Source organism: Cricetulus griseus, chromosome 7, assembly GCF_003668045.3.
Source record: "Cricetulus griseus strain 17A/GY chromosome 7, alternate assembly CriGri-PICRH-1.0, whole genome shotgun sequence".
NCBI lineage: Eukaryota > Metazoa > Chordata > Mammalia > Rodentia > Cricetidae > Cricetulus > Cricetulus griseus.
This window is the reverse complement of record NC_048600.1, coordinates 128,018,244-128,044,315: the sequence shown is the minus strand read 5'-3', so window position 1 is coordinate 128,044,315 and position 26,072 is coordinate 128,018,244. Positions and strand designations below refer to the sequence as shown.

Genomic DNA, 26,072 nt, shown 5'->3' with positions numbered 1-26,072 from the left:
CCCAAACGGTGGGATTAAAGGCTTGCGTCCTCTCGACCAGCTCTCCTTCCACTTAAATGTAGGTTCTGAGGATGGAACTTCCATCATCAGGGTAGAAGACAACTTTGCCCTCTCAGTCTTCCCACAGACCCTGCCTAACTCTTTTTGAGACCGTTCTCCTGGGGCTCTCAAACTCCTGCCTTCGAATCCCACGTATTTGGTGCCATAAAGCCTGGCCCGAGCTGTGCTACTTTCCTCCGGGAAATGGGACAGATTCCGAAAACTCCGTGGAGCACCCCTTCCTCGCCCCTCCTCACCTCCTTGCGGGCCCGTTCATCCTCCATGGGAGTAGCGTCATGGTTCTTGTGCTCCTCCAGCAGGCAGGCTCCGCACACGCAGCTGCCCTCCGTGCGGCAGAACAGCTGCCGAAGCTTCCGGTGTTTGCGGCACAAGCGGTTCTTGAGGTCCCACACGGGCTCCAGCAGCTGGTGGTCCTGGAACAACTGGTCCTCAAAGTGGCTGCGCAGGTGCTTCTCACATAAGGAAGCCATGCACTGCAGGCAGGACTTGACTGACCTTAGCTTCTGCGGGAGGCAGAAGTCACAGGGCACATCTCTGGGGCCAGCCAGGTTCCACAAGGGCCCTGACATCTGGCCCTTGGCCTGGGTGAAGCAAGCCACCATCTCCCCAAGGATAACATTCTTGCAGAGACGGGGCCTGGTGGGGAACATCTCTCTGCACTGGGGGCAATAGTATGTCTCGCCGATGGCGGCCTGGTGGTCCCAGAAATTCTGGAGGCATGTCATGCAGAAGTTATGGCCACAGGAGGTGGTGACGGGGTTTCGGAACACCTCCAGGCAGATGGGACAGAGGACCTGGTCTTCTAGCATGCACTGACTGCTGCTGCTGCTCATCAGGGCCTGGATTTGAGAGGCTCTGCAGGACTGGGAAGAGCACTGTGAGGGGACCTGATCCTGGGCTGGTCCTGAGAAGACACAGAAGCCAAGCATAGCAGGGGGTGGGGGCCCGGGAACTGCCCTTCACACCAGGGACATGGCCATGACACCACGGACATGCTCCTTTTTGACATCATTGTTCTCTCAGAAGCAGCTGTCTGACCATGGGTACCGGGGCTGTCATCAGCCAGCCTCCGTGGGGGTGGACATGAGAGTCATGGGTTAGATGGTGGAAGGGCAGAAGTAAGGACAGGGTGACATGGGGCAGGGGCCTGTCCTTGATACTCAGGAGGGGAGGTCAGAAACTTGGACTCACGTGAGACCTTCTGCATGTTAGCGAGAATCCGAAAGTTTACTGTCCTGTGACAGGAAGGGAAAGGCCCACAGACACTCAGGTACCAGGGCCTGGCCCAAGCCTCACTCAGGTGCTGAGTGTCCCCCATCTGTCCCCTTGTATCCTACCTGGAGGCTGATGACAGCCACCTTCTCACCTTCCCCTGTGGCTGTGATTTCATGGTCTCCCTTCCTGGATGGCTTACTTTAAGGATGGCCCAGGTTGTGCTGATGTCACAATTCAGGTGCACCCAGCTCCTGCATCCTGCCTGTGATGTCACCAGGGCACAGGCGTGCCACAGGACAGCCTACGGTGCTGTGCAGAGCTGATGCGTTTTGCTTCTCCACCGATGGATGCTCAGCTCCTGAGTCTCCATCTCTTGGGGGCAAAGAGCTACTGGCAGCTAGGACCACTTGCAGCTGATGTAATATCTGCTCATATTTCTGACCAAAGAGGGAAAATGGCCTGTGAGCAGCAGGAGGGTCGTGGGAGCGTGTTTCTTCTCTGGAATGTGATTCTTGTGAGTCGAAAGGACAGGCCTCTTGGACTAACATGCAATCCAAGCACCATCCTGGCACTGTTCCTCTGCCTCTCCTCTTCTTCAAGGTTTGCTTTTAGTTTATGAGTGTTGTGTCTGCACGTGTGTGTTTACCACATGCATGCAGTTCCTGAGGAGGCCAGAAGAGGGCGTCAGGCCCCCTGCAGCTGTGAGTCACTGTGTGAGTACTGGGAACTGAACCCAGGTCCTTTGCAAGAGCAGTAAATGCTCTCATCCACCGAGCGGTCTCTCCAGGGTCCCCCTTTCCTCCTCTCCCTCTTCTCCATGCTGGTGATCAAACCCAGCTAGGCAAATGCTGTACCAGGGAGTTACATCCCCAGCGTAGTGCCAAGAATCATCTGGATGGAATATTCTGCTTTTACTTTAGTTTCCAACCTGGGAAGGAGAGATCAGGGCTTCGGAAACTGAAGAGAGCTGCCATCACCCTTGTTTAGTGGCTTCTCTTGAGTCTTATCTCCTGTCTTTCTGAACCCCACAGGAAAAAGCTTTCTAAGAAGTTTCAGTCTGTCAATCTGCCTCAAAACACTAGCCTGACTCCTCTCATTGAGTGGAATTGGGGAACAGAAGGCAGCCTTCCCTCATTGTAGGGTTTGGAGGAAGCGTGTCAGCATCTTCTCCTAATTAGTGTCTGCTGCAAGTTCTTTGTAGAAATCTTGTGTGAAACTAATGGGGTTCTTTTTCTTTGGGGTGTTGGGCATCAAACCCAGCTTCTCCAAATGCTGGGCTTTGAAAAATTTCTGGATTCCCACTGACAAAAGATGCAGAATGTATTCAGGACCTCGTGGCAGCACTCGGCTGCCTTGCCTTACGCAACTTCACTGAGGTCTGCACACATACCACGTGCAGTTTGCTCAATGCATGTCATCACAGCACAGAAGCACAAACACTGCCTCACACACCTCTGCTCAGATGGGATACTGTTGTATGTTGTAAACTGCAGTGTTTTGACTGTACATATGACGTTGTTTTGCTCTTATGGAAACATAATGCTTTAATTACAAAAATACAACATTTTACTACTGCATTCCTCAGCATGCGTCAAATCAGGATTCCATTAGAGCATGGTGTTGAGGTTTGAAATGGTGACCCAGTGCATGCTGGGTAAGTCCTGATCAGCTGAGGTATTTCCTCAGCACTTTAAAAAAAAAAAATTATTTATTTATTTATTTTCCTAGGCAGGGTTTCTCTGTGGCTTTGGAGGCTGTCCTGGAACTAGCACTTGTAGACCAGGCTGGTCTCGAACTCACAGAGATCCTCCTGCCTCTGCATCCCAGTGCTGGGATTAAAGGCGTGTGTGACCACCGCCCAGCTCTCAGCACTCTAATTTTTAGTTTCTATTTTGTAAAAGGATGAAGTTGCCCAGACTGGCCTTGAACTCGTGGCATATCTAAAGATAGCCTCCATTCACAATCCTTGTGCTTTCGCCTCCCGCGTAGGTGACACGAGGGGTATGTTAGGTCAGTAGAACCCCAAGCCTCCCTCCATGCAGTCCTGGCAGAGGCCTCGTGTGCTTCAGCTGTGCTCCTGACCACAGCAGAGGGCTGTCGCCAGGGGCCCTGACCTGGCATCCCTGGCTCTCCTGCTTTCCTCTATCCACCTCTGGGAGTGGAGAAGAGCTTTGCGAGCCCTGTCTGTCAGAATTAGCAGATACCACCAAAAACTTTGAGTTTCCTTCTCCTGGACTGAGGTCCTTTCTTTGCCAGACCAGGTACTTGAGCATACAGTGGCAGCCTCCACCCCAAACACAAAATCGCCCTGCCCTCGACTCCCAGTACCACAGTGTCTACTATCTCCCCAATGGCCGGGTTTCCCATTCCCCCACTGCCTGTTTAAATGCCCACACTGAGTGCCTCACACAATCGATGCACTTTGTGCAAGCAGATGGTCTGTCCCTCCCGCTGGGAGCCGGCCATGTTCCCAGAAGAGTGTCACTTCTCGTTGGATCTGCCTGCCACCACTGAGATTACCGTTTGTTTCCCATTGCCTACCACTGCCTTTTCTTGCCTTTTACAGGTTTCTGTCCCCTTAGAGTCCATCTCAGGATATTCACCCACACGGCCAAGGCATCTCCCCGATGATGCCAGTCTGTGTGGGCTGGAGATTCAAATCCTCCCTGCTTGAGGAACTGAGAGTGAGTACCTGCAGTTGGACCCCGAGCCCCCGACTCACACTGCATCACTGTGCAGAGAAATGTGAATCGCATCTGCTGTCCCCAGCCCTTTAATAACGGGTTTGGTAATGTCACGCGCCACCATGGAGCCAGCCTCTGTTGAAGGTTTGGCTGTGTGACTAAGCAAGTGCTCTCTCCCTCTCTTCCTACCTCCTTGCTGGATGTGACTTGGCCCAGAAGGAAGGACCTGTACCTGCCACAGGGGGATGCTGTGTTTGAAGGTGGCAGAGCCTAAGAGGAGGACTCAGCTTTTCAATGGAGCCGACACACAACCTTGGTATGGCTGTGGTGAATGCTAGGAGAGAAACAAACAGCCATGTTGAGGTAGGTTACTGCCTCTGGCATTTATGAATGTAGCAATCTAAACAATGGCTTAAGAAAGCTCTACTTGTAAAAATAAATTAGTAAGTTAATTAAAAAGTAAATGTAAGCTAGGCAGTGGTGACACACGCCTTTAGTTCCATCACTTGGGAGGCAGAAGCAGGTGGATCTCTGTGAGTTAGAGGCCAGCCTGGTCTACAGAGCCAGTTCCAGGACAGCCATGGCTGTTACACAGAGAAACCCTATCTCAAGAAACCAACCAACCAACCAACCAACCAACCAAAAAAAAAAAAAAAAAAAGAAAGCTCTACTCTACTTGGGGGCTGAAGGTGGCTCAGAGGGTAAAGGCTCTTGCAGCCAAGCCTGATGACCTGAGTTTGATTCCCAGAACCTTCATGGTGTAAGGAGAGAGGTGATTCCTGTCGTGTCCTGTGCTAGCATATTATTTTCAGGTGTGTGACTTTTGTTTATGCTGCATTTGTTTAACTCTGTGAAGCTGATTCTTTGCCTGTTGAAAATCCCTCATGGTCTAATAAAGAGCTGAGCGGCCAATAGGGAGGCAGGAGCAAGGATAGGCGGGGCTGGCAGGCAAAGAGGAGAAATAGAAGTGAGGAAGAGAAGCAATGAGAGAACTGGGGAGGAGGACATCAGGGGCCAGCGGGCCAGCGGGCCACAAAGCAGGCGTGATAGTAAGATACACAGAAGTAAGAAAGAAAAAGCCCAGAGGGAAAAAGGAGATGTTTAGTTTAAGGAAAGGTGGCAAATGCACACATGGTCCAAGGCCCAGTGCTTGTTTCTTTATTGACAAGAAAGTCATGTTTCAGACTTGTTCAGACACATGAACAGTCACAAAGGACAGCAGTGACTGGCATGGTCCCAGAAGCATGGAACAAAGGCCATGATGGAAGGTGTGGATGTCCCTTTGGCCCTACTCCCTTAGCATGTCTTATCATTCCCTCCCCACACCCTGCTGACAGCTGAGAGTTGACTGTGGAGATAAAGTCACCTGAGAGGAGGCTGGTCTCTGCATGGGACAAAGGAAAATGCAGGAAGACCTCCTCCCCCCAATTTGACAGTCCAGGGGAACTGGTTGTGTAGGCCCCAGGCATCCCCAGTTGACAGAGATCTGCAGTGGTCAGCAAGACTCTCCAGCAAGGATTGCAAAAACTAGAGTGGTTCAAAGAGAGCAGCGAGTCCCCTCCGATGCCTGGAACACAGGACTGCTATTAGTAACTTCAGGCTACAGCGAGGAAGCCATCAACACTTGCTCTCTAGGACAGGAGGACAGGACGTCTCTCTCTCTGGGTTTAGGCTTGAGGCTCTCTGGAATGTTCAGACTTGACTAACGTCCCCACTCCCCATATCCCCCTCACCTTGCTGAATGTGCGACTAGAGGCACCAGGCCTGTCCAGGACCCTGGCCTCCACAGACGCCTGGTGTGTCTGAGAAAAGCTGAGGGACAAGGGGGCTTCACAGGGTGAGTGAACAAGAGGCTGCTTCTCCCAACATGACACCACCTGCTGATTTGGTCAAAGGTCCCTCTTCTAAGTTCTAGTTGTCTGGGCAGAGCAGGTTGTCCTTGAATACACACTTTTCTATTTTTTTGAAAGAGACAACAGGATGGATGCCTGGGACCCTCTGGAAAGTGGACCACTTTTCCTGAAGGCAGGCCATCTAACATGGTATGGCTGTCAGACAGTGACACAGCCAGGTGGGGAGAGATGCCAGCACTAGTTGATATGCAGGGGCCTTGGACAGACACAACTCTAAGCTACACTGCAGATACAGAGAAGGGAAGAGACTGCTGGAGAGCAGCCAGCCTCATGATGAGACAGCACATACACAAGGCTGCCTTTCTAGAAGTCACCACCCTCCAGCCCTCGGTAAGCAGCTGTGCTATAGGAGACAGAGATCCCACTGCATAAACGCTGAATTCTTGTCTGCCAACATTGAATGCCCAGGACAAAGTGGGGGGCGGCGGTGGAGATGCAGGGAGTACCACCATACATGTGAACACACACACACACACACACACACATACACCCACACCCCCACGGCTGAGGATGATGCTGCAGGGCTGCTTTGCCACAGTTAGAAACTAAGGAGAGACACAAGTACAACCTATCAGTGCATGTTCAAGAGACAATCACAGAAACACTACCACCACTTTTAGTTGTGACAACACGGCACATTTGGCAGCTTCCACGGAAATAGCCTTCCTCACCCCAAGCCATTAAATAGGGTCCACAAAGTCCGTTCTCTTTGGTCCAGTACAAGAAGCTGGGGGAGGAAGACGGGGCCAACCAGGTAAGAAATGAAGACGCAGTTACAGCAACTGCTTAGTACCGTCGTCCGTCCAGCCCTGCTAAGGGTACCACAACCTCTAACCTCCTGCTCGAGGCTGGGCCACCTGGGGCACCTCGGGGTGAAGCCACGCATGGGAACAGGGCGGGGCTCAGAACCAGGAGCAGCAGCCACCACACTCTTAAGCACAGCACAGGACACCTCATCCTCCTGCCTCTGAGGCTCTGTTCATAGGATTGTGGGTCCTCTGGCAACTCTAGTCTGTACCCAAAGCCTCGATTCAATGCACTAAGGCTGGAATCATCTACACTCCTGCCAACCTCAAAAGATGCCCCGGTGAGGGAAGAATGGCCCATCAGGGCACACACAGGCTGAGGCCAGGGCCCAGCTCTGGACCAGCCTCCTTGTCTAGACGGTTTTCAGGGAGCTAGACCCTCCTCCTTTTCCCCCAGCTCCCCGTAAGGCTCCAGCCAGGGACCCATCCCAGATGCTGTTATGAAGGTCTGTCATAACTGGCTAGAAAACAAAAACAGGGTTCTGGAAAGGGGCCGTGGGGCCAGAGGCGCGCTGTCTTCGTCCGAGGCGGGCGGGGCTCCTCCGGTTTGCGCAGACACCACTTCTCTAGGACCAGGTGTAGCTTCGCTTCGCTTTGCAGCAGCTCAGTTACTGTACAGGTGCAGGGGTCCCCTTCACAGCTGCTCAGCCGATCACTCTCTTGCCTTCAGGGTTCTGGAACTTCAAATTCCCTGTTTACATCCGAGAGCCTCTCTCCTGAAGAATCTGAAAGTGAAGATGGCGGAAGACAGTCAAGAGGTGAGGCTCAGGGTGACGCATGTGCTCAACCGGGCAAGGCTGGGTCCCCGGCAGCAGTGTGGGGCGCAGGCACTAAAACACAGAGCAGCTGATGACAGTGGAGTGAGCTGGACATCCTAAGGATTTAAAGGGGGTTTTTATGAGTCCTGCAGTGGCTTCCTCTGGCCCTGTGGACAGCTCACCATCTTTGTCAGCCCATGTCGTGAGGCAGGCTTGGAGCCTCCAGCTCACTGGGTGCCCGAGTGCAAAGAGCTCTTTTGCCAAATACAGGCCAAGCTGTTGTGACGCAGAAGGTTCTATGCTATAGGATCAAAGTTTTCTAAGTTAAAGATCACAGTTCTCGGTCACTTCAGTCAGGCTCTTCAGAAGCGTGGAGTGTGTGCAGGGGGCAGTGGGGGAAGAGAAGGGAGTAGGGACTGTCAAGGAGCAGGGCACACACTGCCTGCCTGAGTCGGGCAGCACTGAGAAGTGCCAGCAGTGCAAACCCCAGCTTCTTCACCATCTTGACAGGAGGCAAAACCCACCCTTGTCCAGGCATAGTTCCCATCACAGATTTATGAATCCTGACGGTTTGCGTTTATATGTGTTGTGTGTGTCATAAATGTGTGCATGTTTGTGTGGCAGCCAGAGGTCCAAGCAGGGCATCTTCCTCAATCACTCTCCACCTCATTTGGTTTTCTTTTTGGAGACAAGGTCTCTCACTGAAGCCGGAGCTCACCAATTTGGCTGCACTTGCTGTCTCCTACAAATCCCGATTTAAATCCAGCAGCCCAGAGAGGAGGAGAGAAAATTCATAGTTGGGAAAGGACTGGAAGGAACCCAGGGGTAGCTTGGTCAAAGCTGGACACAAAGGAGGCAGAGGGAAGCCTGGGGAAGTCATATCTTACCTTGGCTTTTTCACTTGGCTCTATGACGATGCCATTGGTAGAATTATTTAGTTCTCTGGAGACAACACAAAGGAATTCTGCCTGGTCTTCATTTCCATAGTTATAGGAGGAGCCAATGCTGATGAGCTGGAAAACAGCAGGGTGGTAACTGTACACCCATATAAGCAAGGGCTTAAAACACCCAAGTTCTGGCCAAGCCAGGCATGGTGGTGCACACCTTTAATCCCAGCACTCGGGGTGCAAAGTTAAGCAGATCTCTCCGAGTTCGAGGCTGGCATGATCTACATAGTTACAGGGAAGTCAAGGATGTTTAGTGAGATCTTGCCTCAAAAAAAAAAACAAAAACAAAAAACAAAACCAAAAACAAAAAAACTCCAAAACAAACAAATAAACAAACAAAAAACAATCAAGGAGGCACAATAACCACTAGGCCAAGTTCCCAGAGTCCAGTCAAAGAGAGGGAGGAGCAGTAATATGAGCAAAGGGGGCAAGACCATTTTGGGGAAACCCCCAGAGTCAGCTGCCCTGAGCTAGTGGGAGCTGACTCCGGACTGACAACTGGGGGAACCTGCATGGGACCAAACTGGGCCCTCTGAATGTGGGTAACTGTTGTGTGGCTTGGGCAGTCTGTAAGGAACTGGCAGTGGGACCAGGATTTAACCTTAGTGACTGAACTGGCTTTTTGAAGCCCATTCTCTTTGCAGGGATACCTTGCTCAGCCTAGAAATAGTGGGGAGGACGTTGGTCCTGCCTCAAAGTAAGGTGCCAGACTTCATTGCCTCCCCAGGGGAAGTCTTACCCTCTCTGATGAGTGGATGGGGGTGGTGGTGTGGGGGGCAGGTGGGGAGAGCAGGAGGAGGGGAGGGAGTGGGAACTGGGATTGGTATGTAAAATGAGAAAAGAGTAAATAAAAATGTTAAATAAAAAAATCAAACCAAACAAAAAAAGCACCCCAGTGCCACAGAAGTCACCCCCCTACCCCCGGCAACTGGACTATGTAGTTTTATGCTTCAAATGATAAAAATTCTCAGGGGCAACCAAGGTCCAGGGCCAAGGGGTTTAAGTGGGTCCTAATGCTGGCGTCACCATGGAGAAGCAAAGTCCGAGTTCCATTCTGTCCCCTTACCCAAGCACCTGATAACCTTCCCAAAGGCATTGGGAACATTAACATGGCCCCACCCAATATCAGTGCGGTAAGGCCAGTGTTTTTACAAGCACTCCCTTGAGTCCTGGCTGCTGCCACTGGCGGCTCCTCCAGACCAGAGATCAGAACACAGGGAGACCTGGAAGTACCAAGTGAACCACTCTGCAGCCACTAAAAGCTACACGCCATGGTACTTATAGCCCTTTTGGAGAAACAGACTCCGCTCTGGCTCTGAATTGGAAATCTGCAATAGAGAAGCTGGGCAGGGCACATGTGCAGCCCCCACAAGCACAAGGCTGAAGCTGGGGCTCTCCTGCTGCAAGACTGGGTGCCCCCACGTCCAACTTCCTCATCCACGCCTTGGAGGCAGTAAGAATAGACTTCATCCTCCTTCAGGACATCGGCAAGATTCCATCTGAGGACTGAAAGTGCAGCTCACTGGTCGGGCACACCTACACCGTGTGAAGCCATGGGCTCAAGCACCAGAGTAGGTGAACACTCATGAGCACCATTTAAAATCATCCGTTACCTTCACAGAGAACACACACACACACACACACACACACACACACACACACACACACACACACACACACACACTTAAAACAATCTCTGGGCAGCATTGGGCCACCCACAGCTGACTGGGAACTTGGGACCCATTGACAGTGCTGGTTCTGCAGGGGAGACAGAGGCACCTCTGCCTCTCACTCTAAAATAACAGTGTCTAGACAAGCTGTAACTTTTGCTCTGTAGGTGAGCTTCTGGTGATAGTTCAGCTGGCGTCTGCAACTCCACATAAACACAGTCACCTCCACACAAAATCTCAGCTTCTTGGTGGTGAGCTGAGGCAACAGAAAATGAACAAGGCTGCCATCTAGTGGAAGAAAGTGGTAAACTCCAGATCCTCAGGGACTTTGTTTTCATAGCCTCAATTCTAAGCACAAAGCCAGAAGACATGAAGGGGAGAGAATGCTTCGAAATGACCGTGGCACACGTCTGTGTCTGGTCCCATTTTAGCATTCCTGAGATCCATACATCCAAAATGTACGTTCCTGTTGAAGCCAGCCTGATGTCATTTTGAAAGGAATGTTCCAGGTAAAGAAAAGTAAAGGGAGGGGCTTGGGTCTACAAGCGCTATGATCCTGGGCACTGTCAAATTCAAACTCTGGATGTGAAACCAAGAAAAGTGGACCTCCTCCCAACCCTTCAGACCACCACATGCCGCTGAGCAAGTATCACACTAAGGAGCTCTTTCCTAATTTTGAAATGGGTTGCACCTGCCTCACTCACTCCCAGGGCCACTGACTGGCTGGTTGTGGCTCCCAGGGAGGGAGGTGCTGGGGTCGCTGCTCTTTGAGAAATATACCTGTTCGAATTTCCAGCCGTCAGACATGGTGGAGACCATCTGAGTGAGCTCTTCCTCTTGACACTGCAGGACTCGGTACACGTGCTTCACGGGGCCCTGCAACAACAGTCAGACTAGGGTAGCATCACAGGGGCACCACTTGGACCCCGCCACCCAGAGCTGCCTTGGACCACCCACTACCTCTCTCCAAACAGCACTGTGGGATCAATGAAAACTCATCAGCTATAAGAACAGAAAGCAAGACCCAAGGACACGAAATGATTCCTACAGTAACCCTGAACTCCGGAGGGACAGTTTGTGTGAGCAGCTGTGCTGACATACTTAGAGCAACCACTCCTCAGTCACTCTGGGCAAGAAAGTCACGTTTTTAAGTGGTTTATATGTGATTTGGATACTAAAATTCATACCATATCTTGGTGTTCCAGACTGGATATAAATGATGACCTTTTTGAAATGAAAATAAATTTAGTGTATGCCATGTATTTCTGGGTACCCATGGAAGCCAAAGGAAGATGTGGGAGCCCTGGAGCTGCAGTTACAGGTGGCTGTGAGCCACCTGACACAGCTCCAGTCCTTGGCCAGCCCAGCCTGCACCCTTAACCACGGAGCCATCTGTTCAGCCTCACCCCTTTTTCTTTTGGAGAAAGGGTCTCACTGTATAGTCCTAGCTGTCCTGGGATTCATTATGTATAGCAGACTGGCCTTGAACTCAGATCCATTTTTCTCTGCCTTTCAAGTGCTGGGATAACGGCATGCACCACCACACCTTGCATGTTTGTCCAAGATGTCCTGGAATGTACTATTAACCCCAACCTGGTCCCAAGCTCCTGGTTTCTCCCCTGCCTCAGTTCCCCTTGTGCTGGGATATAGCATATTACCTGCCCCATGTGCTGGGATATGGCATACCACCTGGCAATGCACACTGCATCTTAACCTATTATCATATCAACAAGAAAACACATACTGTACAAATACTCATTAGTTTCCCCCTTTGCTGATGCTACCAGGAAGCCGTCAATGTTTAACAGCACATTCCTGTTACAGAGGTGTGGGATAATAGAAAAGAAACAGTTATTTTTTGTCTGCATTCCTGGCAGAGCTTCCCAATCCCTTAGGATTTCCTGAGTAGCTGTGGTGGGTGTGGAGCACATTTGGAATCCAACACTCAGAAGGCTAAAGCAGGAGGACTGAGAGTCCAGGCCAGATGGGACTGCACAAAGAGGCTGTATGTCAAAACCCTAAGAAACAAAAAGCCATCTTTTGGGGCTGGGGGTGTGGCTCAGCAGCAGAGTCACTGTCTAGTATTTGTGAGGTCTTGGGCTCCAAGCCAGGCACCTTAAAAGACAACACAATAAGCACGCCTTTAATCCTAGCACTCAGGAAGCAGAGGCAGGGATCTCTGCATTTGAGGCCAGCTTGGTCTACAGAGCAAATTCCAGGACATCTGGGGCTAAAAAGGGAAACCCTGTCTCGAAAAACCAAAACCAAAACTAAAATTAAAACAAAAAAACCAAAATCTAAACAATGAACTAAAGAATAACCACTACATAGTTCTAAGAGAGAACATGCCCTTCTTTGAAAATACAGACAAATAACCCTGTGGTTCTCTCCATACATTTACCCACACATTTTAGAAACAATAGACTTATAATATCAAATTCAGAGCATTCCAAAAGATTTGTGATATTGGCCAGAGTAGCCAAAGTCCCTAGTATCTAAACTGCGATTAACCAACCCCCTTTTTTCTCTTCCAGAGTCAACCCACCAGTGTTCCAAAGAGAACCAAGACTAATTACATATACATAGATTAGATTAGATAGATAGATAGATAGATACATACATACATACATACATACATACATATGGAACAGAACTTAGAAAGGTGTCATTCCAGCCAGGTGGTGGTGGCGCATGTCTTTAATCCCATCTCTCTGAGTTCGAGACCAGCCTGGTCTACAGAGTGAGTTCCAGGACAGGCTCCAAAGCTACATAGAAAAACCCTGTCTCAAAAAAACAAAAACCAACCAACCAACCAATCAACCAACAGCAACAATAACAAAGAAAAGAAAAGAAAAGAAAGAAAAAAAGGTTTCAGCCACTAAAAGAGACAAGAGGCCATGGCAAAAGAGGCTTAGGGCCCCCACATCTTAGGCTGTGCCTGAATGCCTGCCATGCACAGCTGACAGTGCACATATTCAAGGAGGTTTATCTGGAAATCCACAGTTAATTCTATCTCAGAGAACACAGGAAAATGGAGCCTTTGAATATCAACCCATCTCTCAGAGTTCACCGCATAAAAAGGACAGATGAAAGGTCAGTGAACAGCAAAAGGTCTTGACATTCTTGGAACAAAAGAGCTACCGACGGTGAGAGTCCTAAAGCCTTCAGAATCTAGGGGACTAATTAAGTTAATTGCTGCCATCAAATAGAAACCTCAGGATGCTCTCAAGGAATCCACCAATGGCAAAGAATGCAGAACACTCAGGTCCTATGATTATGGATGGTTTCAGATTATGCAATTCAGGGTACCATCAAAATTTCTACTAAGCAATCAAGTTTTCTCTAGAATACAGGAAACTGGGGATAAAGCTAGACTTCTGAAACATCTAAGCTATTTATTAAATATCTACAAAGCAAATGATGCCAGGGGAATGTAAGACGGCAGAGACAGAGAACACAGGGTCCTGGTTCATGTCTACCAGGTAAAAATCTACCTAGGAACATCAACAAGAAGCCACCTGAGCATGGGCCAGAATAAGTCTATCTCTGCAAATGCATGGTGGCTCAACAGCGCTGACTGCCTTTCCTTTAGTAGTGACAGCCAACACCATGACACATTAAGGAAAAAAAGCCACCATAGGGGATCAGGTAGTGTAAGAAGCAACTGTGCCGGAGCCGGGCGTTGGTGGCGCACACCTTTAATCCCAGCACTCGGGAGGCAGAGGCAGGCAGATCTCTGTGAGTTCGAGACCTGCATGGTAGTCTACAAGAGCTAGTTCCAGGATGGCCTCCAAAGCCACAGAGAAACCCTGTCTGGAAAAAAACCAAAAAAACAAAAAAACAAAAACCAAACAAAACACACAAAACACACAAAACACACACACACACACACACACACACACACACACACACACACACACACACACACACACGAAGCAACTGTGCCATTCAGACAGGTGGCCACGGAGGAGCACAACCTGCGGGTACTGCAAATCTGGAGTTGCCATTTCTTAGACAAGAAAAGGGAGTCTATTCCCTTCTGCTGGACTCCAAGAACCTTCTCCTGTTACAGTTGCAAGGGCTTCACACACCACAACAGCTGCTCACCTACGGATGAAGGACATGGAAGCAGGCTAAGTCTGCCCTGTCATCTGCCCTCCCCCAACAAGAGGTATTTCTTACCACATCTACTGAACTTAATAAGAAAATCCAGATATTGTGATAAATATGAGGCCAGACTTCATCTCAGTGGCGCATTCACACTTTTTTTTAAGTGGCTTGCAGAAACTGACGTGAGGTGATCACAGTTGAAAGACAGACCCAGTACGTAATAGGAACAAGCAAGACTGTTGGCTTTCACACGGAGGGAGGCAGATGCTCCATCAGCAAAAACAGGCTGTGCTGGGCCTGGGAATCCCAGCACTAGGGAAGCTGAGGCAGGAGAGTGCAGACTAGGCTGGGCTACAACCTGGAGAGCAGGCGGGGGACCTAGAGTGGGCTGGGCTCTTACCACTACCACATGGGAAACAGTAAGGCTCTATATAGCCTAAGAGGTGGGGCTGTTCTGTTTTCTCTGCTATTTCTCCTTAACTTCCTCACTCTGAGCCATCTTGCCCTCCAGCTCTGAGGAGAAAGGCACCCTTTTGACATCGCACACAGAGAGACCACTGGAGAGGTTTTGCCTTTAGCAGTTTCAGACACCTTACTTGTGAAGTTCTGTTCTCATTGTCTCGTATCCTTTCCTTAACCAGCCGCACGAGAGATGCGATATTGTAAAACTCTGCTTCTTCCAGCACACCTAGAACAAGGACCAGACCCAAGTTAAGAGATGTGTGAGCTCACTGGAAAACACCAAGACAAGGCTTGCAGATAACTGCAGCTCGATGGCAGTGGTGGCGAACACCTTTAACCCCAGCACTTGGGAGGCAGAGGCAAGTGGATCTCTGTGAATTCAAGGCCAGCCAGGGCTACACAGAGAAAACCCTATCTAGAAAAACAAAACAACACAACAAAACCCAACCAACCAACTAAACAAAAAACCAAAACCAAACCAATCAAATAAAAAAGCCCAAAGCACAGGGGTTTCTATGTGTATTTGGTGTTTTGCTTGCATGTATGTGAAGATGCCAGATCCCCTGGAACTGGAGCTACAGACGGTTGTGAGCTGCCATGTAGGTGCTGGGAACTGAACCCAGGTCCTCTGAAAGAGCAGTCAGTGCTCTTAACTACTGAGCCATCTCTGCAGCTCCAACACAGGGGTTTCTTTGGCTCTCAAATTATTCCTCTCCTACTTCCTCCTGACACCCACTCATTAGCTATCCACGTCTGTCACCTAGCTCCTGGAACCTGCCACTGGAATACTCCTGACCATGCAGCATTTACCTGTTTTCCCTAAAAATGGCTGGTGATAGGTACACATACATAAACTTAAGAACTTATAGGGTAATTATTACCTGAACAACATTAAAAGGCCATCAGGGCTGGGCAGTGGCTTTCGTAGGAAGGTTTGATCCCTAGCTGACAAGAAAGGGAGGAGGGAGGGAGGGAGGGAGGGAGGGAGGGAGGGAGTGTGTGTGTGTGTGTGTGTGTGTGTGTGTGTTTGCGTGCGCGCATGTGCGTGAGCGCGCAAGTGCGCTCTGGAGAGCAATCACCGACTCCTCTCATGGTAAACAAAATCAAAGATCTTCCAACAATTCTGGGATGATGCCCGTGCACTAGGAAACCATATTGTAATGAACATTATCACAACAGTGGACAAATTGGGACGATGCAGACACATGACCAATATTAAAGTTCTTGAGCTGTGAAACAGGGTTATGCCAGGTTCCTGTTTTTAGAGTAACACAGAGAGTTACTAAGGGGTGAAATGGGCATCTACTCTCAAACAGTTCTGAGAAACTCTCAGGAGAATGAGGGAGGGAGGAGGAGATAAAGTTCAGTGATAAAAGAAAACATAACAAAAAATGTTATAACCAAAACTGGTTAATCTTGGTAAAGTAAACTTTGTATTATTCATGTCTTTTTCTCCAAGTCCAAAATTATTTCAAAATAAAGTGCTTTTGTTTGTTTTTTTCAAAACAAGATTTTTCTGTATAATAGCCCTGGCTGTCCTGGAACTCACTCTGTAGACCAGGCTGGCCTTGAACTCAGAGATCCACCTGCCTCTGCCTCCTGAATGCTGGGATTAAAGGGGTGTGCCACCATTGTCCAGCTGAAATAAATTTTTTTTTAAAATGCTTTTTAACATTTATTTTTGTCAGGTGTGGTAGTGCATTCTTTAATCCCAACAGAGGCAGATGGATCTAAGTTCCAGGTCAGCCAGGACTACATACTGAAACTCTATCTTATTTGTAAGCATAAGTGGGAGGGACTTGAATATGGAGGTCAGAGGAGAATTTGCTGTAATGGATTGTTTCCTTCCACCATGTGCGTACCAGGATTGAACTCAGGTTGTCAGGCTTGGCCACAAGAGCTGATAGTTGCTGAGCCACCTCACTGGCTCAATATAAAGCAGTTTTTATTAAAGACATGAAAAGATTATAAGGCACTAGTTGTTAGGATATCAAGCACATGGAATTTGGTACATGTTTCCTATTACTTAAGTATAAATCTGAAATGCCCCCCCCTTTTTTTGGTTTTTCGAGACAGGGTTTCTCTGTGTAGCTTTGGAGCCTATCCTGGAACTCTCTGTAGACCAGGCTGGCCTTGAATTCACAGAAATCTGCCTGCCTCAGCCTCCTAAAGCTGGGATTAAAGTTGTGCACCATTACCACCACTTGAAATGGTGTTTTTGTTGTTGTTGTTTTTTAAGGTCATTTATAGACTCCCTTCAGGGAGAAAGAGGATTCAAAAGAGTTCACAATTCCTCTCTCCTGACCACCCTCATTAACGAAGCGGCTTGCTGTTACAAGCTTTTGTAGCCAGAGGATTTAGATCAGGGGTGCTGGGTTTAGGAAAGGACCCCCAATTTCCTTGGGTGCCTCCAGAGAGACCGGGCAGGCCTTTTATGTGGAGGACTAGGCCCACTTACACTCCAAATGCCCTACAAAGCAGAGTGACAAGGCAGCCAGAGACTCGGCGGACAATGAGCTGCTGAGTGAACTAGGTCAGCTTCACAACTTCATGGGGAGCATGAGACCAGAGCCTTAAAGAAATGAGGTCAGGTCCTTGTTAATATTATTTTTGCAAGTCCAAAGGAAAATGGGAAAATAAAAATAACCGAATGCAGACATGTGGTGCTTCAGGCTACAAGCATTCACTGTGAATAAGATCAGTTCTTCGGGCTCAAAAGCCTAAAGCATTCCACAAAGCACAACAACCCAGCTTCTCACTATGGCAGCTCAACAGAGCCCAGTGCAGCCCCCTTCAAGGTTCTCTCGGAAAGCCCTGGGAACTGGAGGCTTCCTGCCCACTTCTCCCATCACCAGTTATACCTGCACACCTCCAGGGAGGACCCCAAACAAAACTCAAGCCTGGGAAGCAGCTCTATGGGACTGGATGTTAGAAACCACGCAGTGAGGTATCCTTACCTTCTTCTGCCAGCTCCTTGGTAATGATAAGTTTTCCATGTCGGAGGTAGTTTAGGATAGGACCAAAGTAGGTGGGGTCTCTGTCAATCAGATAGGCTCCAGTCTCGTCCTGTCAACCAAGCATAACCAAGCACTGTGAACCTCTCAGGAATATTTTCTAAATAGCATTCCCCCTAATGTGTCAGTGCAGCAGGCAACAGAGTCATTCCATCAGCTAAAAAAACAGATGCCAGGTGTGGTGGTTCATCCTTTAATGCCAGTTGTGTTTGTTTATTTGTTTTTTAAACTGAGGCCTGTTATGCTACACAGTTTGCTTATTTTTAGACTATAGGCCACAAGCTGGCTTTAACATAATTTCAGGTCAGATGTGCTAGAAGCACAGTCATCCCCATTGCTAGGCCTTAATTTACTGGGTTCTTCAGGAGGGTATCAGTTACAGGGGATGAAGGGAATGTCACAGCTGTGTGTTGAACACTTTGATTCTTCATCGCCCCTGGACTACACTCCTAATTCTAAGAAAACCTCCATTCTATTGGCAACTCTCCCGAGCCCAAGGCCAACATCAGTGGGAGTCGGCACTGCCAGCTGTAATCTCACACACCCTAGCTCTGTGCCCAGAGGAAGCGTGGTACTGCCAGGACTTGGCTCTGGGTGGCTTTAATCCTACTCATCTTTACAGCAAAAGAAACAAACTGGCTTGTGTGGCCATAAGGAAGATTTAGGGTATATAAAAATAGCTCTCCATAAACAGGAGTTCTAGAATCTCTTCAGTCAGGATGGCTTAGGTTCCTATCAATTTGGTATCAGAGAAGAACAGATGAAATTGGTTAAGTGCTGATGCCAGTCTGACTCTGTTAACCACAGGAGCGCTTTGTGGAGGGCGGTGTAATCTGCAGCCAATGCATCTGAGAACCAAAGATGAACCTGCAAAAGTTACAGTTCAAACTGGAACTACCCCTCAACCCTTTGGTTGGCGGTCCCCCACCCTGTCTAACACTATTCCTCAATCTACACATCTGCTGAGTCCTAACTGGTCAGCCCTGGATTTGCAGGGGGCAAATGCAATCGTCTTTCCAAGGAATGCATTCACCTCCCGAAAATGTACCGAAACGGCGATTGCTACCGCATACCAATTCTGGGGCCGGGATCTTAGGAGAGCTGTGTCACACCGCCAAGAGTACCTCCTGCAGACTTGAGCGGTGGCGGCGATCTATGGTTAAACCCCAAGTTTACTATCACTTCGCACAGGGATGGAAAAGTGACAGCGATGTGGTCGTTCACCCTGACCCGGTTCTGGAGGCATCTGGCACCGGCAGCGGGGGGCTGTATGGGGGCCGACCTGAGCAGGTGGGCTCCTCGGGGGGCAGGGCAGAGGAGGAGAGAGGAGCGCGGGGTCCCCGTGGGTGCAGGTGGACAGCGCCTGGACGGGCAGCCGAGCAAAGGGCGGGGTGCGGAGCGCAGCCGGGGCGAGCCTGAAGCTGGGGGAGGCCGGGGAGGGAGGCCGGGGAGGGAGGGGCGGCCTTCTTGGGGTCCAGTGCTAACCCGGGGGGCCACGGGGAGCTCGGGAGGCGCCGCGTCCCAGAGGTGGGGTCGGGGTCCCAGCGCCCGGGGGCGGGGCGCACCTTGTCCGAGTCCAGCTCCGGGTCCTCCTGGCAGCACAGGCGGCAGAGGAAGGACTTGGGCTCCCGGCCTAGGGTCTGCCGGGTGGTCACGAAGTAGGTGCCGCCCACGTTGAGCCGGACCCAGCGGGCCGCCCCGCCGCCCCCGCCGCCCGCTCCGGAGGTCCGGGCCCCGGCTCCAGGGGCTGCGCCACGGCGGCGGGCTGGCGGCCGTGTCCGCGGGGCGTGGGGCCGGCGGGGCGAGGGCTGGGGGGTCCGCGGCCCGAGCTGCCCGCGTCGCCCACCGCGCTCCGCCGCCGCCCCTCCCAGCGCCGCCACCGCCGGTCCAGCTGCAGCTCCGCCATCTTGGGCCACCGCCGCCGCCGCCGCTGCCCGCCCGCTCGCCCGCTCGCCCCGCCCGCTCGCCCGCCACCGGGCCGGCCCATTCCGCGGCAGGGAGAGCCGGGCCGGCCCATCGGCGGGGTGGGGCAGGGGGAGAGGGACGGGAGCGCCCCCGACCAAGAGGCCCCCGACTGCGCAGGCGCCGCGCCCGCCTCCGGAGGCGGGACTTCCCGGCCCAGGCTCCGTGCTCATTGGCTGACCCGGCGGACCAGGCCCGTCCGTTGCCCTTTCGGATTCGCCGAAGGGGGAGCTTCCGGCGACCCGCTTCCGTTCCTCGCTGCTGGAGACGGCGCTCCGCCGGGGTCGGTGAAGGTGAGTGGGGCTCGAGGTGCCGGGTCCGGTCCCCACGGGCTCTCCTGCAGCAGGTGCTCCAGTCCTGGCTTCCGCGCTTGATCCCCCGCCGCGGACGACGTCGGGCCCCCGGGCTGCCCCGCTGGCCCAGCGCCCGAGGTCACGGCCTTGTCCTGCTCACCTTCCCGCCGGGCGAGGCTGGGGCCTGGCTGTGACTTGGCCGGGGACCCCCGGTTGTGACTGTTGCCCCAGCCGTGCCTCACGCCGTTTCTGGGTTGGGGAAGGGGCTGCAGGGCCACGGCCTCCCCGCCCTGTGGAGGGTTCCAGACTCCAGTGTGGGTGACACAGGCGCTAGCTAGGCAAACGTCTGTGGCTCCCGAGTTCCCCCCGTGCCTAGGAAAGTGCATTCGGTCTCTGGCATCTTGAGCCCGTCTGACAACTGCCTCAGCCTCTCCCTTCCCAGAGACGTCAGCTGCAGTAGGGGGGAAGGAAGGGGACTGGCATCTGACGGCTGTGCTCCTTAGGAAGGCCTCCTCCACTGAGCCTGAGTCCACTCAGCCTGCAGGCACCGTCTCCACTTTACAGGCCTCTGATGGTGGCGACTTCCTGTATTTTGTCTTGTTGTGCTTTAGAGACAGTTGCAGTCACCTTCTTCTGTCACTGTCATTTGTGTAAAAATGCCTCTGAAAAAGATGCAAGGCGTGTTTGCTGTGGACCGTATGACTCGAATACTGTTCACAGCAAACAAGTGGATGACAGGTGTTGAGAGCCCCTGAAGTCTGTATAAAACTGGGGCAAATTGATGACTACGCTTTCACTTGGTGTTTTTAACAGCTCCTTCACCCTATTTGCAGATGAGGAAATTTTGCCTGCTCATTTTGAAGCTTTGTCAAATTTTCTCTGTCAAGTTTTTGTATGGTGAAGAATCATCGAATAAAGCACAATTGTTATTTATTAGACTTCTGTGTATGAATGCCCTGTAGCAGTGTTTGCAAAGACACATGGAGAGCAAAAAGTAGAAATGGGTTTCTAACGATAAACTGTTGGGATAGAGGAAGGGTAGACTAGCAGGAGAAATTACATTTGTGTTCTGTGTTATATAGCTTGAATTGAGAAGCTTAGCTGCCCATTTCCGATTTATTGATGTAGGCTCTCATGTATCCCAGGGTGGCCTTGAACTCACTGTGTAACCAACTATGACCCTGAACCTTGGATTCCCCTGCCTCCGCCTCAGCTTATGAGGTGCTGGAGATGGAACCCAGGGTTTTGTCCATGCTCGGCAAGCATTCCAACAATTGAGCCCCATGTCCTAATTCCTTTAGCTGTTGTGTGGACCAACCAAGTGCTTACGATGCTGGTCTGTCTCGTAGAAAGACTTGTATTTCCCTGAAATGCTGTCCTTGGGGGGGGGGGGGTTTCCTCTCCATGGCCACTGTTTTATCTGACCTGTTTTGTTTTTAGGATCCCAAGATGGCCGGGCGTAAACTTGCCCTAAAAACCATTGATTGGGTGTCTTTTGTGGAGATCATACCTCGAAACCAAAAGACAATTGCAAACTCCCTGAAGTCTTGGAATGAGACCCTCCACACCAGGTGAGTGTGTTGTGAGAAAGAGCCCCCCACCCCATGCTGGTCACCACACCTAGCAGCAAAGTTTTGACATTTATTAACATTCATTTCGTATGTATATGAGTGCACACCTACCTGCCACTTGGTGTGCCATGAAGCACATGTGGATGACAGGAAAGCTTGTGGGTGTTGGCTCTCTGCCTTCTCCACCATGGGAGTCCCGGGCATTGAACACACGTCCTCAGTTTATCAGCAAGTGCCTTTACCCACTTAGTCATCTTGCCAGAACTACACAGGCAGTCCTGATAGTCTGTGTGCTTTGTGAATGAAAGCATCTTTTTGGCATGTTTGGCATCTTTTTGGCGGTCCTTCAGAGAAGTGTGTGCTCACACTCAGGTGGGATAAGGACTAGGGGATTGCTGTGTGAGTAGTGTCTGTTGCTCGGGGAATGGTCCTGACTTCTACTTTTCCATATGAGCAGGTTGGCTAATCTGCCTGAGAAACCACCAGCGATTGACTGGGCTTATTACAAGACCAGAGTGGCCAAGGCTGGCTTGGTGGATGATTTTGAAAAGAAGGTGAGCCTTTAGATTACTAAAGCTCTGGTCTTGTAAAGGGCTGGTGGGTGTGTGAAAGTGGGTGTGGCCAAAGGCCCTGCACAATGAGTTTAGTGAGCACCCTTAGAAGATGGGGTCTAGTCACTCAGCAGTACAGGGTAGCCTTGCTCCTGGGAGCTACAGGGCGGCCAGGGCTAGCCCTTCTCCCGAGTTCCCCTTTAGTCTCTTACCTGCCGATAGTCTCGTCCCTGGCCCTTCTCTCTCTCTCCTCTTGTAAAAAAAATTAACTTCACGTGTATGGGGTTTTGCCTGCTTATATTTCTATACCCATGGCTGGTGCCAGAAGCTGGATGAGGATATCAGACCCCCTGGAATTGGAATTATAGACTGTTGTGAGCTGCTATGTGGGAGCTGAGAATTGAACCTAGGTCCTCTGGAAGAGCAGCCAGTACACTTAACCTCTGAGCCATCTCTCCAGCCCCATCAGTGATCTGTCTTCTTTTGATACTTAGACATTAAGTCTCAATATCTGGATTTCTTTTGCTTATTCGTTTGAAGATGCTTCTAGAAGGCCTGCTTTGTATAGCTTAGCATACAGTGCCAGGGCTGTAACCCTCGACAGTCTTCAAAGGATCAGCCCTTAGGGGTTTGTGTGAAAAAGAATTTCTTAAGACTGCAAGATGCAAGCTGGGCAGTGGTGGTGCACAACTTTAGTCCCAGCACTAGGGAGGCAGAGGCAGGAGGATCTCTGTGAGTTTGAGACCAGCCTGGTCTCCAGAGACAGTTCCAGGACAGGCTCCAAAGCCACAGAGAAACCCTGTCTCAAAAAACCAAAAAAAAAAAAAAAAAAAGACTGCAAGATGCAGGGCTGGAGAGATGGCTCAGAGGTTAAGAGCACTGATTGCTCTTCCAGAGGTCCTGAGTTCAATTCCAGCAACCACATGGTGGCTCACAACCATCTGTAGTGGGATCTGGTGCCCTCTGCTGGCATAAAGGCATACACGCAGATAGAGCACTGGCATAGATAGAAGAAATAAATAAATCTTAAGAAAAAAAACAAAAACAAAAGGACTGCAAGATGCTAAGTGGCTGTTACCAGTCTAGTAGCCATAGTCAGACAGGAAGCTGACACTCGTAATGAGGAAATGTAGACGGTGTTTTGGGTGGTTAGTGACGGGGTTGAGGAGACCTTCCAGTTCTCTGCCCACAGTAGCAGAGAGTGGAAGGAATGGAGTGTTTTCATGTGGGCTGTGAGAAGTGGAGGCTTTCAGCCCTTCGGGTACGAGGTGACTGCTTTGTTCTTTCCCTAGTACAATGCCCTGAAGATTCCAGTGCCTGAGGATAAATACACAGCCCTGGTGGACAATGAGGAAAGGGAGGATGTAAGTAGTAGGCGCTTTGTTTTGCTTTGTTTTCCTCCAAAGTTTTCTTGGTTTTTGTTTGTTTTTTTGTAAGGTCTCACTGTGTGGCCTTGGTTGGCCTCAAAGTCATGGTGACCCTCCTGCCTCAGCCTCCCAAGTTTGGGGATTATAGACATGCACCACTATGATCAGATCCTGAAGTTTTTTAATGACCATTGGTTGTCATTAGTAGGAAGGGTAGATAATGAATTAAATTGAAGATTACAGTGCTGTAGGAACTAAGAGGAATGGATTAGTAATAGATGCACCAACACGAATGAATCTACAGATAATGCTGACTAGAAGAAGCCCACGAGTCTGGGCCTGGAGTGCACACTGAGGGCAGAGACAGGCAGATCTGGAGCTAGAGGCCAGCCAAAGCTACACAGTGAGGCCCTGCCTTTATAAATCTCTAGAAAATGCAATTAATCTGTAGTAAAAGAAGGCCTGAGAGGCTGCTTAGGGAGAGGTGGGGGGAGGTGCTAAATATGTCACTGCTTTTGAGTTTGGTGATGGTGTGGCCAGTGAATCACACCGTCTGTTGGAAGGACTGGGAATGCTTAAACTCTGTCACTTTAACACCCAACAGATCTGTTAAAAACAATCCATTCACCACCCAAATATGTTTTTACCTACAAATACCTCAGGTCAACATTGAAACCTGGCACCATGGTCATGTGATCAGTCCTAAGCTGCTTTCCTGCCTGGCTGCTTTGTGGTATTGGGAAAGCTGTGGTTTGCCTCCTTCAAACGTGCTCTAGACTAGGTCAGCATGCTCTTCCTTAGGTGGCAGTGGGAAAGGAGCAGGCCAGAGCCGCTTGCACCTCAGTGGTCAGCATATCATTTGGTTTCAGGACAGTTTCTCTTTTCTCTTAAAGGTGAAGAACTGTGCTGCGTTCCTGTCTGAATCCCAGGACAGGATCCAGGAATATGAGAAGCAGGTGAGGATGAGCCATGGCCTCTGTGAGATGCTGTCTGTCACCCTGTGGCAGTGGCCTTCCCTGACTCTTGCCATGATCCCAGTGGCCTTGCCCGTTTGCCATAGCTAACTGGCTTCTGCTGTTTCTAGCTGGAGAAGATTAAGAACATCATCCCCTTTGATCAGATGACCATTGATGACTTGAATGAAGTCTTCCCAGAAACCAAGCTGGACAAGAAGAAGTACCCCTACTGGCCTCACCAGCCCATCGAGGACCTGTGAACAGATCAGGAGGAGCAACAGTCCTTCATTCCATGCTCTGGACATTAAAATAAAACATTTACATAACTGCGGGGTGTTGTCTTTCAGTGGTGAACTCTTCTGAGGTGGCCCCACCAGGAGCATTTTGTTGTGTGAACAGTTGTGTAAGGGGCAGACTGTAGGGAACCAGTCACTGTGGCCTCGGGCTGCTGGAACTTGACCAGCAGAGCCTGCTACCACACACTACGGTGAGGATAGTCTCTGGCCTCTACATCACACACACACAAAACTGAAAAAGTTAAGGTGGTTGGAGGAGACAGCCATGAAGTCAGGACCTGTGCCCAGTGCAGAGTTGCTGAGTCTCAGGGTTGTGCTGTTCTCACAAGCTTCAGGATTGTAATGAGAATTAATGAGGCCGGCTGGCTTCCAGGTTTCTAGGTATCTACGTACCCATCTCACCTGCTATAGCTTAAATCATGCAGGGACAGCATGGCCATGCGAGGATTCTGATGCACAGGCCTGAAAATGCATGACCAGTGGAACAGCAGGGTCTGGCTGAGGATCAGGAACTCTTCAGTAGCTCTTCAGTGGGTGCTGTTGTGGACATTAAAGGCATAGCTACCTGTGACATCTGTGAGCTCCAGGTCAACAGACCTCTACTACCTTCTGTCTGCATTTGGGGATGATCCATTTTAGGAGAGACTGCATTTTATCAACTTAAACATTCTTGCCTCAGGAATCTAGAATTACTGCTGCTCCACTTCTGTAAAAGAACAAAGCAGCTGGGCCATAATGGCGCACACCTATAATTCTACCGCTTGGGAGGCTGAGGCAGATCTGAGTTTGAGGCCAGGTTGGTCTACAGAGCGAGTTCCAGGGCAGCTAGGGCTACACAGAAAAATCCTATCTTGAAAAAAACCAAAAGGTGGAAAGAAAACCCCTCCAAAACAAACAAAAAAAAAAACCAACTAAGAGCCAGGTGTGAGGGTGCACTCTAATCCCAGCACCAGGGAGGCAGAGGCGAGTGGATTTCTGTGAATTGAGGCAGATTTTGCCTAGGAACACAACAGAAACAGGAAGCAGGACATTGCATTGGTGTGTTTGTTTCTTTATAAAGGAAACACAAAGTTAAAAACAGGACTTTACCAGCCCCTGGCCCTGGTGGAACCCTCCAGACTTGTCCGGGAGGGGCTTACCCTCCGTGTGGGCAGGGGCTGTGAGGGCTGTGTGTGGAACACAAGAGGTGTGCCCGGGTGAGAGGCTTCCAAAGACTTCTCTGGCTGGAGCGCCTCAGCAGCAGGAGAGGATGGAGCCGGGCATTTTCCCTGGTGGACTGCCTTCAGTAAGAATTAGGTACATGTATACATACATTCTGACATACATGCATGATTTAAGCCCTCAAACCGGACACGCGCATGCCTGCAACCCAGCCTCAGGCGGCTAAGGTGGTGGGCTGCAAGTTCGAACCTAGCAAACCACATATCACACATCTTT

The 26,072-nt window shown here is 50.4% G+C and overlaps 3 protein-coding genes across 3 annotated transcripts in view; 1 reads left to right on the top strand and 2 right to left on the bottom strand.

Annotated features, from left to right (window-relative positions):
* The window catches only part of LOC100771249 (E3 ubiquitin/ISG15 ligase TRIM25), an 8,596-nt gene extending 7,027 nt beyond the window's left edge, over window positions 1–1,569 (bottom strand). Inside the window, exons 1-2 of the mRNA XM_027425298.2 lie at window positions 1,252–1,569; window positions 297–964 (exon numbers count right to left, since the gene is read on the bottom strand). Coding sequence (XP_027281099.2) covers window positions 297–964; window positions 1,252–1,378 — 795 coding nt within the window. The 5' untranslated portion in view covers window positions 1,379–1,569. The remainder of the gene's footprint in view (window positions 1–296; window positions 965–1,251) is intronic.
* Window positions 1,570–6,434: 4,865 nt separating this feature from the next.
* Kctd2 (potassium channel tetramerization domain containing 2) lies at window positions 6,435–19,792 on the bottom strand. The gene is made up of 6 exons (XM_027425713.2): window positions 19,205–19,792; window positions 17,583–17,691; window positions 14,760–14,851; window positions 10,834–10,929; window positions 8,324–8,449; window positions 6,435–7,403 (listed from the first exon to the last, which is right to left on the bottom strand). The coding sequence occupies exons 1-6, from the start codon at window positions 19,772–19,774 to the stop codon at window positions 7,374–7,376; spliced, it is 1,023 nt and encodes a 340-aa protein (XP_027281514.1). The 5' UTR covers window positions 19,775–19,792; the 3' UTR covers window positions 6,435–7,373.
* On the top strand, window positions 19,759–24,669 carry Atp5pd (ATP synthase peripheral stalk subunit d). Its single transcript, XM_027425714.2, has 6 exons — window positions 19,759–19,894; window positions 21,335–21,465; window positions 21,923–22,019; window positions 23,309–23,380; window positions 24,277–24,339; window positions 24,468–24,669. The coding sequence occupies exons 2-6, from the start codon at window positions 21,344–21,346 to the stop codon at window positions 24,597–24,599; spliced, it is 486 nt and encodes a 161-aa protein (XP_027281515.1). The 5' UTR covers window positions 19,759–19,894; window positions 21,335–21,343; the 3' UTR covers window positions 24,600–24,669.
* Window positions 24,670–26,072: the final 1,403 nt, after the last annotated feature.

Coding starts and splice junctions, on each gene's coding strand:
- Kctd2 (XM_027425713.2), bottom strand. CDS start 19,774: ATGAGCACGGAGCCTGGGCCGGGAAGTCCCGCCTCCGGAGGCGGGCGC. Junction 17,692..19,204: donor CGGAGCTGGACTCGGACAAG/GTGCGCCCCGCC, acceptor CTTGGTTGACAG/GACGAGACTGGAGCCTATCT. Junction 7,404..8,323: donor AGCCAAGTGAAAAAGCCAAG/GTAAGATATGAC, acceptor CTTCACTTTCAG/ATTCTTCAGGAGAGAGGCTC.
- Atp5pd (XM_027425714.2), top strand. CDS start 21,344: ATGGCCGGGCGTAAACTTGCCCTAAAAACCATTGATTGGGTGTCTTTT. Junction 21,466..21,922: donor AATGAGACCCTCCACACCAG/GTGAGTGTGTTG, acceptor CCATATGAGCAG/GTTGGCTAATCTGCCTGAGA. Junction 24,340..24,467: donor TCCAGGAATATGAGAAGCAG/GTGAGGATGAGC, acceptor TGCTGTTTCTAG/CTGGAGAAGATTAAGAACAT.